Source organism: Ornithorhynchus anatinus, chromosome X1 (assembly GCF_004115215.2).
Source record: "Ornithorhynchus anatinus isolate Pmale09 chromosome X1, mOrnAna1.pri.v4, whole genome shotgun sequence".
Taxonomy (NCBI): Eukaryota; Metazoa; Chordata; class Mammalia; order Monotremata; family Ornithorhynchidae; genus Ornithorhynchus; species Ornithorhynchus anatinus.
In genome coordinates, this window is record NC_041749.1 from 104,552,718 (window position 1) to 104,570,441 (window position 17,724).

Sequence of the window (17,724 nt, forward strand, 5' to 3'; positions counted from 1 at the left end):
AATCTAGAAAATTCATACTGCATTAATACATACTTTACTGGAGTTCACACTGAAGAAAACATCAAGCTCAGATCTACCAATATATTTCAAAGTTTACCCATTTCTACAGAATAGTCAGTCAGTCAATCATACTTATCGAGCACTTACTGTGTGCACAGCAGAGTATTAAGGGCTTGCGAGGGTACGATAACAATATAACAGACATATTCCCTGCCCAAAACGAGCTTACAATTTAAAGTACAAAGAGAACCATGTTCAGAGAAAAGCCCAGAGATTCTTTCCCCAGCCCAGGGAACTCAAATTTTCAGCTGCCCTTATAAGAAAGTCAAAATGGGAGGAAGCTCAAAAACATTCAGTATGGCTAAAATCAAAGGATTATAATAAAGCTCTATCTGCACCCTTTAGTTATGGGGCAGGTTTATCATCACCCACATAATTGCCCCTCACTTTCAATCAGTGGTAATTATCGAGCGCTTACTGAGTGCTAAGGGCTTGGAAGAGTACAAGGCAACAGAGTTGGCAGACATGATCTCTGTACACAAGGAGCTCACAGTCTAGAGGGGGAGACAGACATTAAAATAAATAACAGATATGTTAGTACGTGCTGTGGGGTGAATATCAATTGCTGGAACTGTGGAAGATCCCCCTCTAGGCTATAAGCTCCTCAGGGGCAAGGAACATGCCTACCAACTCTATTGTAGTGCATCCTCCCAAGTGAATGTTCGGTAAATACAAATCGCTGATTAAAGGGTGCGGAGCTAAGTGCACAGACGATGCAGAAGGGAGAGAGCGTGGGGGAAAAGAGGGCTTGAAAGACCTCTTGGAGATGTGATTTTAATAAAGTGGGGAGAGTGGTGGTCTGGCGAATATGGAGGGGGAGGGAGTTCCAGGCCAGAGGGAGGGCGTGGGAAAGGGGTTAGTGGCGAGATAGATGAGATTGGGGCACAGTGAGAAAGCTGGCGCTAGGGAAGCAAAGTGTGGGATTGAGTGAATTAGATTAATACAAAATATATTTTTAATAGTAAATGCTGTGTTACCGAAGGTATTTACAATCTCTCAACGGGAGAGGGTTTGCATCCCAAGCACCCTGTATCAAATAAAGTAACTCAAAGGGTTTGCCTAGACTAGGCAACAGAAAATCCCAGCAGGAGGGCCAGAGAGTGGCTCATAAAGCTACCCTAGTGGGAACCAGCAGCTAAACACTTAAGTGTGGCTTAGTGGAGAGAGTAAGGGCTTCGGAGTCAGAGGATGAGAATTCTAATCCCAGCTTCGCCACTCGTCTGTGTGACCTTGGGCAAGCCACTTAAACTTCTGTGTCTCACCTCACCTGTAAAATGGGGATTAAGACTGTGAGCCCCACGTGGGACAAACTGATTAACTCGTGTCTACTCCAGTGCTTAGCACATAGTAAGCGCTTAACACACACCATTATTATTATTATTATTATTCCTATCAGCCACTGCACTTTGCAATTATTTCAAATAGGCACGTTCACAATGCTCACAGCTTTTCTCTCCTCTTTGGCTAGAGGGGGTACAGCAGACTGCATCTCAGAAGCCATGACTGTGGAAGTGGTGAAACGGCAGCAGCCCCATCACAACCACAGCTCCCGGGGGAGCCTGATAAGTACTTGGGGCCACTCCTCCATCCCCGATTGCCATGGCAACGATTTTCGATTGTTGACGCCTGGCACGGAATATGCAAATTACATGCACTAATCATGAACAGCGTGACATATATAACTGTAAACTCCTAACTCTCCTGCCTCTTTACTTTCGCTCATACAGGTGCCCAGGGTAGGAACTTCTCTTCCCAAATCTGACAGACCACAATCCTCCCCTTATTCAAAGCTCTCCTGAAAATGCTCTTCCTCCAGTGATCCTTCCCTGATTAATTTCCAGCATTCCAAAGCCATATAAATCCATCAGTCATCTCTAACGTGTGTGTGTGTGTATGTACATACACTCATTCTCGGCACTTAAGATCAATGGTATTTATTGAGCACTTAATGTGTGCAGAGCACTGTTTTAAGCACTTGGGAGAGTGTGCTACAGAAGAACTGGCAGACATGATCCCTGCCCACAAGGAACTTACGGATTGTTCAGTTCTATAGTCAATTATTTATTTTGCTTACTGTTTGTAATCCCCATTAGAGGCTAAGTTCCTTGTGGGCAGGGAATGTATCACTTCTTTGATTTGGGATTGTCGGGCACTTAGTACAGTGTGCTGGACCCAGAGGGCTTTACTACTACTAAAGAACAAACGACCCCCGCTCCACTATAGACTGTGAGCCCGTTATTGGGCAGGGATTGTCTCTATCTGTTGCCGAACTGTACATTCCAAGGGCTTAGTACAGTGCTCTGCACATAGTAAATGCTCAATAAATACTATTGAATGACTGTTGCTGGTAAAATAAGCTGACAAACAGACTTCTCACAGATTAAAAAAAGATGTGAATGACATTTTAAGTGTAGTCGTCAGCAACAAGGTATCATTCAGGGGCAAGAGAAGACAGCCCAACTAGCCAGGCCTGACAGTGCGTGGGGGGGGTGGGGGGGGGGGAATAAGGGACACTTTCCGAGAAGGACCACTGGAGGCAAATAACCTGTGTTATCAATACCTACTTCCACCTTCATTTGGGAGTAGTTTAAAAGGAGCTCACTTTTGACTACACATTTGCAGGAACTTCAAATTGCAGATCTTTTGTTGTGCAAACATATTTGGAGACAAATGGGTAATGACAGGTATTTAAGAGGAGAGACAAAACTGGAAAATATCACCCCGAAAAATCTATGGCACACCAAGTCCTCCTAAAATGTGGGGGTTGCGTTCTTGCAAGAACCCCACGTTAAGAAAAATCTGCACTGTAATCACCTGTTCTGCACCCATGGTCTTATTCAACACTACGGGGCCCTGTGTACTAGCAGGCTGAAGGTGGCAGCTGACAGTTTGCTAATGCCCCAATAACGTCCTAGCCAAAAGAACAAGTGAAAACGTGTGAGTACAGAACTGAGATTAAGTGCAATACAAAGGTTTTCCAACCTTCAACCGTTTCTGTATCAAGGGATTTCGATGACAAAAAGGTTTACGTTCGTGAGGGAATCCCTTTATTTGTGGAAAAAAAAAAGATATCCCTGAATGATTATTCACTGAGCAAAATTCCTCTCAATCCTTATTTTCCCATTTACTTCAATTACCAACAGAGAGGCAGGTTCCTAGACAGTCCAAACTCCTCCCATGGCAACTCGACTCTCCACCCCCCCACCTCGACCCCCCTCTCCAAGCACTCTACCATGCTTAACCATCTCAGCAGGAGCTTTCTTGCAAAAGGAGACCCTCCTGCCCCCTTGGGTTTTTTTTCCTCCTCTGATTGTTAAAAATCATCCTACATATCTAAGTTGCTTCCCCATGGATGGTCTCCCCCAAGCTACACAATATAGGGTTGGAGGAAGGCAGCCGGGTGGCCAGGTATGAAGAAGAAGATGGGACTCTTCTGTTGAAAACAACAAATTAGCCTCACTCCTGAGATTTCGGGGCCGAGAAACCATGGGGAGGAACTGACGCGAGTGATAGCGGGTGAAACCGGCCCACTAGCAGCCTCTTGGCCCTGCCCCTTGTGTTCCTTCTGGGGCACGGACTGCAGCAACCTTGCCGAGAGCATCCGAAGGATTTTGCCAGGCAGGGCCAAGTTTACGGCCGGAGTGACTGGAGCCCATAGCTGATGGTGGGTGGCAGCGCCTGGAACCAGCAGGCTAGAAGCAGCGTGGCCTAATGGATAGAGCACGGGCCTGGGAACCAGAAGGACCTGGGTTCCAATCCAGACTCCGCCCCTCGCCTGCTGTGACCTTGGGTGAGGCACTTCGCTTCTCTGGGCCTCAGTTACTTCATCTGTAAAATGGGGTTGAAGACCGGGAGCCCCATTTGGGACTTGGATGGTGTCCAACCTGATTAGTTTGCATCTACCCCAGCGCTTAGAACAGTGCCTGGCCCATAGTAAGCGCTTAATACCATAAAAAAATAGAAAATGTTGCCTTGGTGGCCGCGTTCCAGGTCAGCAGGCTCTCTTTCAGGATTCCTGCTGGGCCAGTCCACCTCCCGACCGCCCAACCATGGCTCTTGGGTCAGAAACCTCCCCTACTGAGAGCAGAGTCCCAGCAAGCAATACCCTATGCGCCGAGCCAAGACTACAACTCTCTAGGCCATAGGCTCGTTATGGGGAGGCAACGTTGTCTGCTAATCCTGTTGCACTGTACCCTCCCAAGTGCTTAGTACAGTGCTCTGCACATAATAAGCGCTATATAAATACCACTGACAGAACCCAGACCCACTGGTTCCCAGGGCCGTGTGTGTGCTTGCCACTGGGCCAAAAAGCCCTAAGTTGAGCTGTTGTAGAATGAGGAATATCCACCCCTGTTTAAAAGCACTAACAGGCTGGCCGAATAAACCAATGAAATCCCCAAAGTTGTCAATATCAAAATACTATTTCGCATATGCATCAGCTGTTTCTTCTTCCACCACCACACCCCTAGTCCCCAAAGAAAATGGGCCAGGAAAAAGAAAAAAACCCCAAAACACTGCTTCTTAAGCTTGGTCCCCACCTTTCCAAGGCAAAGGTGTCGGTCATCTCCCAGAACGCTTTCCATGAACACTCAGCAAAACCCCCAGCGATAATGCATGTTGGAAATTCTTAATCAAAAATGGGAACAGTGCCTTGACTGTGAAAATAGATAAAACAAACGGACTGCGGTCATCCAGAGAATTTTTACACTAGCAACAATGAGAAGGAGCCTGTTCCAAACTTCGCAAAATACAGAGTTGGTTGCAACCCAAAAACCTCCAGTGAAGGCTACAAACTACATTTTTCCCCTCTATCATCGGCTGCAACCCAAAAAACTCCAGCGAAGGCTACACACTACATTTTCCCCTTTATCCTCATGTCTTCCGACCTTCTGTTTCTATTTTGTTTAAAATTAGAAACCTCTCTTCTCCCACAATAAGCCAGCCTGCTGCCTTCTTTTTCAGCCCATAATAATTTGCAGCCTCCTTCATTGTTAGCTGCTGAGATTCGAGCCCTAATCATCTTTCTAGCTTCCTCAATTCTGGAGCAGCAACAACCTATATATATATGGTTCTCCTCAAAACTTGGATCTTAAGCCCAGGCTAGCAAAGCAAAGAGCACATATAAGATAGAATATCCTGGTTCCTTACCTTCTGTCCTTTATCCTTCTGAAATACAAAGACTGGTGGGGAAATGGCCGACTTTTCTGCAAAAAAAAAAAAAATACAAAAAAAAACAGAAAAAAACGTAATTTTCGACTATTAAACACAGTTTAATCCTTTTTTAAAAAAAAAAAAGTTCTAAAATAGCAAAGGAAAACAAATCCATTAGAATGCAAAAACAATCAATTAGTGTACTTCCTCCTGCCAGATGTTTTCAATACAGTCCCAGCTCCACTGTCTGCATCACCTGACAAGCCTGGACACTAGACTCTGAGGATAATTGACTTTTCCAAATTGCTCCAGAGGACTCCAGGTCCCTTGAGAGCATCCCCTCGACCACCTGCCTGCTGTTCCAATATCAATCCTGCCAGCACACTGGAATCTAAGTCCCTCAGTCCTTCAGAAAATTCAGCAGGATGGAGGGCGCAAGGTGGGGTCAAAGAGTTCTGGTTGCCAATGACCATGAGATGCCTGTCGAGCTGTTCCAAGAAGAGCAAGGGCAGATTGAGCTGGAAGCTCTTCTTGCCTAGATTGTTCTGTCCCCTTGACGGGGCCCACCCTGACTACATCTACCTTGGAGAAAGAACATCTGGAGAAGCCTCTAGGCATCTAGCCTAATTCTTTTTTTTTTAAATGGTATTTGTGAAGCACTTCCTATACGTCAAACACTGTTCCGAGCTCTGGGATGGATACAAGTTAATTAGGTTGGCCACAGTTCCTGTCCCGCACCAGGCTCATAATCTAAGTGGGAAGGAGATCAGGAGAACTGAGGCCAAGAGAAGTTAAGTGACTTGTCCAAGGTCACACAGCAAGCAATTGGCGAAGCCTGGATTAGAACCCAGGGCTTCTGACTTCCAGACCCGGGCTCTCTCCGCTAGGCCATGGTGCTTCTGAGAACTGAGACTTTTCACCGGACCCATAGGACCACATGGCCTACAGCATGGGCGAGAGATCAGGGCTCGCCCAGGCTTGGCTATCACTCGCCTGAGACACGACCTGGGAAACCTGGAATCTGTCACGCAGTCTTGGGCCAGAGGACTGGAGTAAATGTCTACTCAAGGGCCCTTTCAGCTCCTTAGCCGCATTTCTGGATAGACCAAGCCCAGATATGGACATTTCTACTGCGCCTGGAATTTTTTTCTCCTCAAATGAAAATACCAAGGGAGTGACTCAGCAGGCTCCCTCTCCTCAGTACAAGTCTCTCCCTAGTAGTCCAACTCGAGTAGAAAGATGCATTCATTCTTTCAGGCCACTAGGGTACTACTATTCAATGTAACGGACAGGGTGTCCTTGTCTTAGAACTGAATTCTGGCAAGTGGCGCTTCCAACGATTCCAAATTAACCCCCTGACTTGGCTTTTTGACATCAGGTCCGACTTTAGGACAGAGGCCTCCTTTATGGCACATATTCTGCTTACCACCTAGAGTAGTACAGTGCTTCCGGGAAGGTAAAAGGGATGAGTCCACCAGTCCGGGTGACCGTGCCAGGCTGGTACGTGCGTGTGCGTACGTGTACACACACACACACACACGCACTCATGTATCCAGATCTATAGATTGAAATACGTGCAATCCAAACCCCTCCCCACCCTCCCACCCCAGCCGCTTCCATTTTCCACCTTTTAAATCCCCTCCCCAGTCTCCCCAGAAATTAGTCTCCATTCACTAGCTCCCGGGCACTTCCCTTCACCCTCCTTCGACCGGCCCCCACTTAAGTGCTACACTTTTGGGTTTGGGGTGTGCAGCTGGGACTCCCCCGCACCCGAGCCCTTCGCAGCCATGGGGCCAGGTCAGATCGACTAGGACGAAGGAGGAGGCCTGGGAGTAAACAGGCACTGCTCACCCCAACTTCCCTACTTACAGCCAGCGGGGACCGGGCCAACGTGGCAGTCACCTGATGGGCAGCAAACGTTCCCACCCTGGTCACCCCAGCCCCCAATGGTTGTGGCGGTCCTAAAGAGATGGGGGAAAGAAGGGGGAGGGGGGATGGAACACTGTGGGTTTCCTAGAAAATTTTCACTTTTGTGGATAAACCACCCAGCACCAACTCCCACCCCAACTCTCGAGCTCTCCCTTTGATGGGGCTTTCGGTCACCATGTCTGTTTCCCTTCGGGCCCAGGAGAACCTTACTTCTTCCCTCCTTCCCCATTTTTAACCTCCAGGGGGAGTTTCCACTTGAGATTTTTGGGTCTTTGTGGCTGGATTGCCCCAATACCCAGGCCTAGCTCAAATGCTGCAAACCCCCTAAATCTTGGTCAATCAATCGCAATTATATCGCCCTTGCTGTGTGCAGGGCTCTGTATGAAGCATCTGGTAGAGTATGATGCAATACAGTTGGTAGACACAGTCTCTGCCCAAAAGAAACTTACAGTCTAGAGGGGGTGACAGACATTAAAACAGATTACAGAGAGGGCAAATGGGAGAGAATTAAGGATATGTACGTAAGTACCATCTGGGTGAATACTGAGAGCTTAAGGGGTACAGATCCAAGTACACGGGCAATGCAGATGGAGATTGGGCAAACGGGAAAAATGAGGGCATCATCAGGGAAGGCCTCTCAGAGGAGATGTGATTTTAGGAAGGTCTTGAAGATAGGGCGAGCAGTGGACTGTCAGATACGAAAGGGGAGGGAGTTCCAGAAGGAGGACGTGGGCAAGGGGTCGGCGAAGACAGTCAAGATCGAAGTAGTGAGTAGATTGGCATTAGAGGAGCAAAGTGCGTGGAATGGGTTGCAATGGAAGATCAGTGAAGTAAGGTGGAAGAGGAAAGCTGATTGAGTGCCTTAAAACAGATGGTAAGGAGTCTCTGGGGCGGAGGTGGATGAGCAGCAATCACCGGAGGTTTTTAAGGCTTCGGGAGATATGGACTAAACGCCTCTTTAGGAAAATAATCCAAGCAACAGAGTGAAGTATGGACTGGGGAGGGGATAGACAGGAGGCCAGTGAGGAGGCAAATGCAACAGTCAAGGTGGGCTAGAATAAGTGCTTGGCTCAACCTGGTAGCAGTTTGGATGGAGAGGAGAAAGCAAAGGTAGAATCAAATGGATTTGATGACACTTAATATATGGGCTGTGTGAGTGATGGGTCAAGGACAATGCCAAGGTTTTGGGCTTGTGAGACAGGGAGGATGGTGGTGTTGTCCACGGCGACAGGAAACTCACGGGGAGGACAGCGTTTTGGGTGGGGAGATGAGTTGTGTTTTGAACATGTTAGGTTTGAGGTGCTGTTGGGACACCAAAGTAGGAATATACTGAAGGCAGGAGGAATTGTGAGACTGCAGAGAAGGAGAGGGGTTGGGGCTGGAGAAGTAGATTTAGTAATCTTCCTCGAAGAGACAGCAGTTGAAGTTGATGGCAGTTGAATGACTTCTCCATGGGAGTGGGTGCAGATGGAGAATAGAAGGGGACTCAGAACTGAGCCTTGAGGGACTCCTATAGTTAGGGGATGGGAGGCACAGAAGTTGATTTATGTACTTGCACATAGAACTGTTTATCCTGTTGTGCCCTAAAACTATTAGGGACCATGACTGCTGATACCTCTTCTCCTTTTGAGAAACAGCCTGGCCTAGGGGAAAGAGCCCAGGCCTGGGAGTCAGAGGACCTGGGTTCTAATCCCAGATCTGCCACTTGTCTGCTGTGTGACCTCAGGTAAGTCATGACTGTAAAATAATAATACCTTTTCTCCCTCCTTCTTTGACCGTGTGGGACAGGAACTGTGTCTGACCTTATTAACTGGTACCTATCCCCACGCCTAGAAAATGTTGGACACAGAGTAAGTGCTTACAAATACCACAATCATTACATATCCCTCACGTTTCCTCTCCTTTCAACTCCACCTATCAATGGTTTTTATTGCGCACTCGCTGTGTGCGGAGCACTGTACTAAGCGCTTAGGAGAGTACAATACAACAGAATCGGTAGACACGATCCTTGCCCTGAAGGAGTTTATAATCGACTGGAAGAGACAGACATTACAGTAAATGACCAAGGGAGTGGCAGAATATAAAGAGATGTACATAAATACTGATGAGGTAGGGTGAATATCAAAGTGCTGAGGGGATAGATGCAAGTGAACAGGTGAGGCAGAAAGGAAGGAAACTAGGGTGTTTAGTACAGTGCTCTGCACACAGTAAGTGCTCAATAAATACAACAATAAATGGAGAGATGAAAGGTTAGTCAGGAAAGACTTCTTGGAGGAGATATGATTTTAGGAGGGCTCTTATGATGGAGAGTGTGGTGGTCTGTCCGATATGAAAGGGAAGGGAGGGCGTGAGCAAGGGGTCGACAGCCAGAGAGACAAGACAAGACACGAAGTAGACTGGTGTTAAGAGGAACACTGTGTGGGCTGGGTTGTAGTAGGAGATGAGCGAGGTTAGGTAGGAGAGAGAAAACCAACTGAAAACCTTAAAGCTGAAGATAAGGAGTTTCTGCTTGATGCAGAGACAAATGGGCAACCACTTGAGGCTACTGAGAAGTGGGTAGACATGCGCAGAAAGATGTTTGAAGGAATAATGATCCAGGCAGCTGAGTGTAGCATGGACGGGAGAGACAGGAGGCAGGTAGGACAGAAGGGAGGCCGATGCAGTAGTCAAGGCAGTATTCATTCATTCAATCGTATTTATTGAGCGCTTACCATGTGCAGAGCACTGTACTAAGCACGTGAATGCTCGGACCAGTGTGGTAGCAGTCTGGATGGCGAGGAAGGGGTGGATTCTAGAGACACTGTCAAAGTAGACCCTATATGATTTGGTGAATGACTGGATGTGTGGGTTCAGGGAGAGAGAGATAGATGAATCGAGGGCAACAACAAGGTTGTGGGCTTGGGAGGTGGGGAGGATGATGGTGTTACTTACAGTGATGGGAAAGATATGGGGAGGAGAGGGTTTGGGTGGGATGATGAGGACAGGTTAAGTTTGAGGTGCTGCTAGGAAATCCAAGTAGAAATGTCCCGAAGGCAGGAGGAAATGCAAATCCACAGGAGAGAAAGATCTGCAAATCATACCCGTAGAAATGGTAATTAAAGCCATGTGAGTGGATGAGTTCTCCAAGGCAGTGGGTATAACTGTATAACAGAAGAGGACCCAGAATTGAGCCTTAAAGGGGCCCCACAGTTAAGGAGTGGGGGGGTGGGGGGAATCCCTCATCACGAGTTTGTGCTTGATGCACAGAGGGACAGGCAACATTGGAGGTTTTTGAGGAGTGGGTGGGGAGACATATGTGGAAGGTTTTAGAAAAATGACACACGTGACAGAATGAAGTAAGGAGTAGAGAGGATGGAGTGAGAGGTCTGCAAGTAGGTTGATGGAGCAGTCAAGACAGGATATGGCAAGTGCTTGGAGGAGTGTGATAGCAGTTTCCTTCCCAGCCACCTTCCAAAAGATCTCCTGCTCCCTTTAGAAAAGTACCACCTCCACCTACGCATCTGACCTCACGCCTCAATGCATGTACATTATCCCCACAGAAGTTGTGTACTTATCTCTAATTTATTTATATTAATGTCTGTCTCCCCCTGTAAGCTCGTTGAGGGCACGGACTGTATCTGTTTATTATTGTACTGTACTCTCCCAAGTGCTTAGTACAGTGGTCTGCACACAGTAAGCGCTCAATAAATACGATTGACTGACCTTATTAAAATACTTATGCCCGCCCCTCTTCCCTCTGACCACTGTCTTTTTAACAGCTCCTTCTCCACTGGCTTTTCCCCCACTGCTTTCCCATGATCTGAGGGCTTCCTCCAGTTATTCATTCATTCGATCGTATTCATTGAGCACTTACTGTGTGCAGAGCACTGTACTAAGCATTTGGAAAGTACAATACAGCAATAAAGAGAAACAATTCCTGCCCACAACGGGCTTACAGTCTAGAGGGGGAGAGAGAAAGACATCAGTACAAGTAAACCGGCATCAATATAAATAAGTAGAATTATATATACATAGAGACATAAGTGCTGTGGGTTGAGAAAGGGGGGAAAGAGCAAAGGGAGTGAGTCGAGGTGACTTAGAAGGGAGGGGGAGCTGAGGAAAAGGGGGCTTAGTCTGGGAAGGCCTCTTGGAGGAGATGCAGGGCTTTGCTGGGGGAGGTGAGGGGGGAGAGAAAATCGTTTGGCAGATTTGAGGAGGGAGGGTGTTCCAGGCCAGAGGTAGGACGTGGGTCAGGGGCTGGCAGCGAGACAGGCAAGATCGAGGTGCAGTGAGAAGGTCGGCACCATAGGAGCGGAGTGTGCGGGCTGGGATGTAGAAGGAGAGAAGGGAGGTGAGGTAGGAAGGGGCAAGGTGAGTTATTGCCCTATCTCCCTCCAAACTCCTTGAAGGAGTTGCCTATACCAGTTGCCTCTCCTCGACTCTCTCCAATCTGGTTTCCAGCCCCTTCATACCACAGACATTGCCCTCTCAAAGGTCACCAACGAGCTCCTTCTTGCCAAATCCAACAGCCTCTACTCCACCCTCATCCCTCCTCGACCTCTCAGCTGCCTTCCCCTGGAAACATTATCCAACCTCGGTTTCACTGACACTGTCTTCTCCTGGTTCTCCTCCTATCTCTCTGGTCACTCATTCTCAGTCTCTTTCAGGGGCTCCTCTTCCTAACTGTAGGGGTCCCTCAAGGCTCAATTCTGGGTCCCCTTCTATTCTCCAGCTACACTCACCCCCTTGGAGAACTCATCGACTTCCACGGCTTCAATTACCACCTCTGTATGGAACGCTTCCCAAATGTACCTCGATCTCGCCTATCTCGCAGATGACCTCCCCTCTTACCCACATCCTGCCTCTGGCCTGGAACTCCTCCCCTCTTCATATGCAACAGACGTTTACTCTCCCCATCTGCAAAGTCTTATTAAAATCACATCTCCTCCAAGAGCCCCCCTCCCCCACTCCCACCCAGCCCTCATCTTTTCTTCCTCTCCCTTCTGTGTCACCCTTGCACTCGGATTTGCACCCTTTCTTCACCACTCCCTCAGTCCCGCTGCGCTTGTGTATGTCGCCATTATTTATATTAATGTAGACTGTACATTAGACTGTAAGCTCCTGGGGGCAGGGAATGTCTACCAACTCTGTAATACTGTACTCTCCCAAGAGCTTAATACAGTGCTCTGTACAAACTACGTGCTCAATAAATATGACTGATTGATCTGCTTACCACCTGCTGGACCAAGAGGTGTTTTCTTATGTTTGTTTTGAAACTGTGATATGCAAGCTTCAGTAGGTGCTCCCTCACTCTCCTGCTGGGGGTTATGGAGAACAACCAACCCATGGTTATCCTGTCCACACCCTTCACAATTTTGAACACTTTAATCATGTCAGGTCTCGGGAATCACTGTTCCTGAGAACACAGTAGAGCTGCAGGGAGGAGGGGAATCAAGATACCCAAGGGAATTCAAAGCTTCTGCATGATAACTGAGAAAAATTAGGATTCTCAGGCTGGAAAGACAAACACTGAGAGTGGATGTGACTGAACACCAAAATAATTATGGTACTCATTATTAAAGCCTACAAAATCATGAAGGAATTGTTGTCAGTACATCCCTAACCACTATGTTGGATGTCAAGGAGGGCAGCCATTCCACAGCTCCCCAGAACATCCTGTTGCTGCTATTCACAGGTGAATGAATTCTAGGCTGGATGGACAATTGGTCTGACAGTACTAGAATTGTACATGGTCTTAACGGCCACAATTTATCTAGTGAATTGATGGTAAATCCCCTCCCAATGCCTCCCCAAATTTAATTCAATTGGTTTTCATACATAAAATTCCCTTCTGAAAAAGTGCTAAAATAATGACTTCAAAATGTATTGCCACTACTCACACTGGGGAAATAAATATAGTTCCAAAAAGAATGCAGGTTTTGGTTTTTGGGGGGCAAAAATTGCCATGAGGCTTCTTGACTGAAATCAATTTCATTCGAACCAAATTCATCCTACTTGACTGATTTGTAGCAATACTTCATTTTTAGTAGTGATTATGACTAATTTATAAACTAACAGTAACTAATTTGTAGCATCACAATCACCAAATTGTGAGCTCCTTGAGGGCAGGGATTGTTTCTGACTCTCTGTACTCTCTAGTACTTAGTAATGCTCTGCACACAGTCTGTGCTCAATAATCTCGACCAACTGCTTGATATCATGCGTTACCTTTGCCTTCCCCAACTAGATTGCAAACTCTTGGTAATTTCCCACAGCACCTAATATAATGCTCGGTGCACAGTGGGCAATCACTTTCTTTCGTCTGACTAGGACCTCCTGCCCCTAAAACACCCCCACACAACCCACTCATTTTTCCCTTGAGAACAGAGGTCTTATCACCTGGGTTGTGCTTACATTCTCTGCAAACCTGAGTCATAACCCGCCCTGCCAATATACCACGTCACGAGAAAAGCAAAAAATGTGGCCATCTTCTAACTCTTTGTACTTTCCCAAGACCTTAGTACACTGCTCCGTACCCAGTAGGCATTCAAAAAAATACTAATTGATATGTAGTCTAATGGGGTAGGTAACGAAGGCATTACTTCCAAAATAAGTTTTTGAACCCAGTTAAAAATCTGAATGTAACCTGTCCAGAGCACTCTCTTAGCTCTAAGGCATTGGTCCAAAATACTTCCTCCTGAAAAAACACTATTTTCATCAGATAACTCCTGAGGTGACCATTTGTAAAGCAGAATACATTGTAATTCAATAAGTAAGAGAGCAAATAATGGGTTTCTTGGGTTCACCATGTGAGTAGGCAAATTTTATAGCCTTTGGCCGCAAGCAACCCAACTGCGAAATCGGGTTTAAAAAAGTCAAACCACGCCAACGATAAATGTATTAAATGATTTAAAAAGACATTGAGGTCAGCACCTTGGTACTATTCCTTAGAGAGACTCACATTTTACATCCGAAGTTAAAACCTGAACATGTACTCCTGTTCACTAGGCAGGCCTTACTAGCTTTGGAAGTGCAAGAGTTAATTTTTCCTTTGACACAAATCTCCTTAGCCCCACAAATAAGCTGGACTGATTGAGTGCCTCTGTGTAACTTTGGCAGTGTAAGCAGGCACAATCCAGTGGTGGGTGGAAGACTCATGTTTACACCCTTGGAAAGGAACAAGTAAGGCTACATGGTTGACTTCAGGGACCTAGAAGTGTACAATCGACTACTGTAGTTGAGCAGCCTGCTAGCTGCCCTAGGAGCTCAACATCTGCAAACAGATCTGAAGTCAACTCCAGGCAGCAGCAAGAGACTCGGGATTAGAGTGTGTGAGTGAAGAAGAGATGAAATGAACAAGTGCATCGGTTGTGGGCCGGGGAAGAATCCCAGGGCTCAAAACTGCCTTAACACAAACAGAAGCTCGTTAAATGATGAAAATTTTCAAGTTTGGGGTGCCGTGAATGCAGGTGATTGGGCAGTCGATGGTCTTTATTGAGAGCTTCCTGGGTGCCCAGCACTGTGCGAGGCACTTGGGAAAGTGCACTGCAAAAGAGTTGGGAGACACAACCCCTACCCACAAGGAGCTTACAGTCCATGGGGGAAGACAGACATTCATATAAAAGTGCTGTGGGGATAGGATGAGTATCACAGTGCTTAAGGGGTACAAGGTAATCAAGTTGTCCCACGTGGGGCTCACAGTCTTAATCCCCATTTTACAGATGAGGTAACTGAGGCACAGAGAAGTTAAGTGGCTTGCCCAAGGTCACACAACAGACAAGTGGCAGGGCCGGGATTAGAACCCACATCCTCTGACTCCCAAGTCCGTGCTCTTTCCACTGAGTCACACTGATTCTAGGCCTTTTGGAGGAGACTTGATTTTAGGAGGGCTTTGAAGGTGGGAATATGAGGCAGGAGGGAGTTTCAGGCCTGGCAGTGGATGTGGGCCAGGGTTCAGTGGTGGGATGGATGAGATTAAGATAGAGATAGGAGGTTAGTGTCCTCCACCTCTCCCTTCCCCTTCCCACAGCACTGTACTCGTCCGCTCAATCGTCCGCTCAACTGTATATATTTCCATTACCCTATTTATTTTGTTAATGAATTGTATATCGCCTTGATTCTATTTAGTTGCCATTGTTTTTACGAGATGTTCTTCCCCTCGACTCTATTTATTGCCATTGTTCTTGTCTGTCCATCTCCCCCGATTAGACTGTAAGCCCATCAAACGGCAGGGACTGTCTCTATCTGTTGCCGACCTGTTCATCCCAAGCGCTTAATACAGTGCTCTGCACATAGTAAGCGCTCAATAAATACTACTGAATGTAATGTTGGTATTTGGTATTTGTTAAGCGCTTAGTATGTGCCGAGCACTGTTCTAAGCACTGGGGTAGACACAGGAGAATCAGGATGTCCCACGTGGGGCTCACAGTTTTAATCCCCATTTTACAGATGAGGTAACTGAGGCACAGAGAAGTTAAGTGACTTGCCCACAGTCACACAGCTGACAAGTGGCAGAGCTGGGATTCGAACTCATGACCTCTGACTCCAAAGCCCGTGCTCTTTCCACTGAGCCACGCTGCTTCTCATGAATGAATGAAGAGGAGTGGAGAGTGTGGATTGGGTTGCAGGAGATCAGTGAGGTAAGGTAAGAGGGAGAGAGCTGATCGAGTGCCATAAAGCCGAGAGTGAGGAGTTTCTGTTCAATGGGATGGTGGATGGATGCCTGGCACATAGTAAGCGCTTAAATACCATAATTATTATAGCCACTGAAAGGTTTTGAGGACTGAGGAAATAGGAACTGAACAATATTTCAGAAAAAGGCTCTGGGCAGCAAAGTGAAGTATGAACTAGAGAGGGGAGAGACAGGAGGCAAGAAGGTCAGCAAGGAGGCTAAAGCAGTAGTCAAGGTGGGAAATAAGTGCTTGGATCACTACAGTAGCAGTTTGGATGGAGAGGAAAGGCCAGATTCTGCAGATGCTGTGAAGACACATCCAACAGGATTTCATGACAGATCAATCAATTACTGTGTGCACAGCACTGTACTAAATGCTTGGGAGAACAGAGTTGGTAAGCACGGTCCCTGCTCACATTGAACTTACAGTCTAGAGGGGGAGACAGATATTCATATCACTTCTAATATATAATTTATACATATGTGCCTAAGTGCTGTGGGGTTGGGGTGGATACCACATGCCCGAAGGTCACAGATCCAACAGATGAAGCAGAAGGGAGAGGGAGCTGAGGAAAAGAGGGCTTAATCAGGGAAGACCTCTCAGACGAGATGTGATCTTAAAGTTTTGAGGGTGGAGAGCGACAGACTGGCATATAGGGAGGAGGAGGGAGTTCCAGGCCACAGGGAGGAAGTGGGAAAGGGGAGCCTGGGGCAAAGTGTGTGGGCTGGGCTGTAGTAGGATATCAGTGAGGTGAAGTAGGATGGGGAGAGCTGATTGAGGAGTTTAATGCAGAGGTGGATGGGCAAACACTGGAGGTTCCTGAGGAGTGGGGAAAAACAGGAACTAAACTTTTTTTTTTCTTAGAAAAATGATCCGGGCAACAGAGTGAAGTATGGACTGGAGAGGGGAGAGACAGGATACAGGGAGGCCAGCTGGGAGACTGATGCAATATTCAAGGCGGGATAGTGATCGACGTAGTAGCAGTTTGGATGGAGAGGAAAGGGCAGATTTTAGCGACATTGTGAACGTAGAACCAACGGGATACGGGTGACAGATTGAATACGTGGGTTGAATGAGAGGAGTCAAGTACGACACCAAGGTTAGGGGCTTGTGAGAAAAGGAGGGCAGTGGTATTGTCTATAGTGATGGAAATGACAGGGGGAGGGGAGGGTTTGGGTGGGAAGATAAGGAGCTCTGTTTTGAACATGTTGAGTCTGAGGTGTAAGCGGGATACCCAAGTAGAGCTATCCTGAAGGCAGGATGAAATGTGACACTGAAGAGAAAGGGAGGGGTCGGGGCTGGAGAGGTAGATTTAGGAATCATCCACATAGAGAAGGTAGTTGAAGCTGGGGGAGCAAATGACATCTCCAAGGGAGTAGGTCTTGATGGAGAATTGAAGGGTCCCTAGAACTGAGCCTTGAGGGACACCCCCACGGGTGGGGGGGCGCAGAGGAGGGGCCTGCAAAAGAGACTGAGGAGTGACCAGAGAGATAAGAGAACTAGGAGAGGACAGTGTCAGTGAAGTCAAGGTTGGATAATGTTTCCAGGAGAAGGGGGTGATCCACAGCACTGAAGGCAGCAGAACAGGAGGAGGATTAGGTTGGAGTACAGGCCATTGGATTTAGCAAGAAAGAGGTCAGCGGTGACTTTAGAGCGGGCAGCTCCAAGAAGTGAAGGGCGCGGAAGTCAGAATGGAAGGGGTCAAGGAGAAAATTGGAGGGAATGGGTGCAAACAACTTGTTCAAAGAGTTTGGAGAGGAACAGTAGGAAGGAGATGGGGTGATAACAGGAGGGTGCCATGGGGTGGGGGGGGCAAGGGGATTTTTAGGATGGGGGACACACGAGCCTGTTTAAAAGCAGTGGAGAAGGAGCCATTGTGAAGTGAATGTTGAAGACGGTGGTTAGGGAGGGAGCAAGTATTTCGATAAGGAGG

General features: G+C 47.2%; 1 protein-coding gene across 14 annotated transcripts in view; it reads right to left on the reverse strand.

Annotated features, from left to right (window-relative positions):
- Positions 1–17,724, reverse strand: part of RANBP3 (RAN binding protein 3) — a 95,883-nt gene that overhangs the window by 63,548 nt on the left and 14,611 nt on the right. For 10 of the 14 annotated variants that reach the window (XM_039910375.1, XM_029049929.2, XM_029049928.2 and 7 more), the window contains exon 2: positions 5,209–5,264. In XM_039910375.1, the coding sequence (XP_039766309.1) occupies positions 5,209–5,264 (56 nt within the window). Of the gene's footprint in view, positions 1–1,504; positions 1,618–5,208; positions 5,265–7,080; positions 7,149–17,724 lie in introns of those variants that run through there. The other 4 variants (XM_029049922.2, XM_029049917.2, XM_029049930.2 and 1 more) reach the window with 4 other exon arrangements.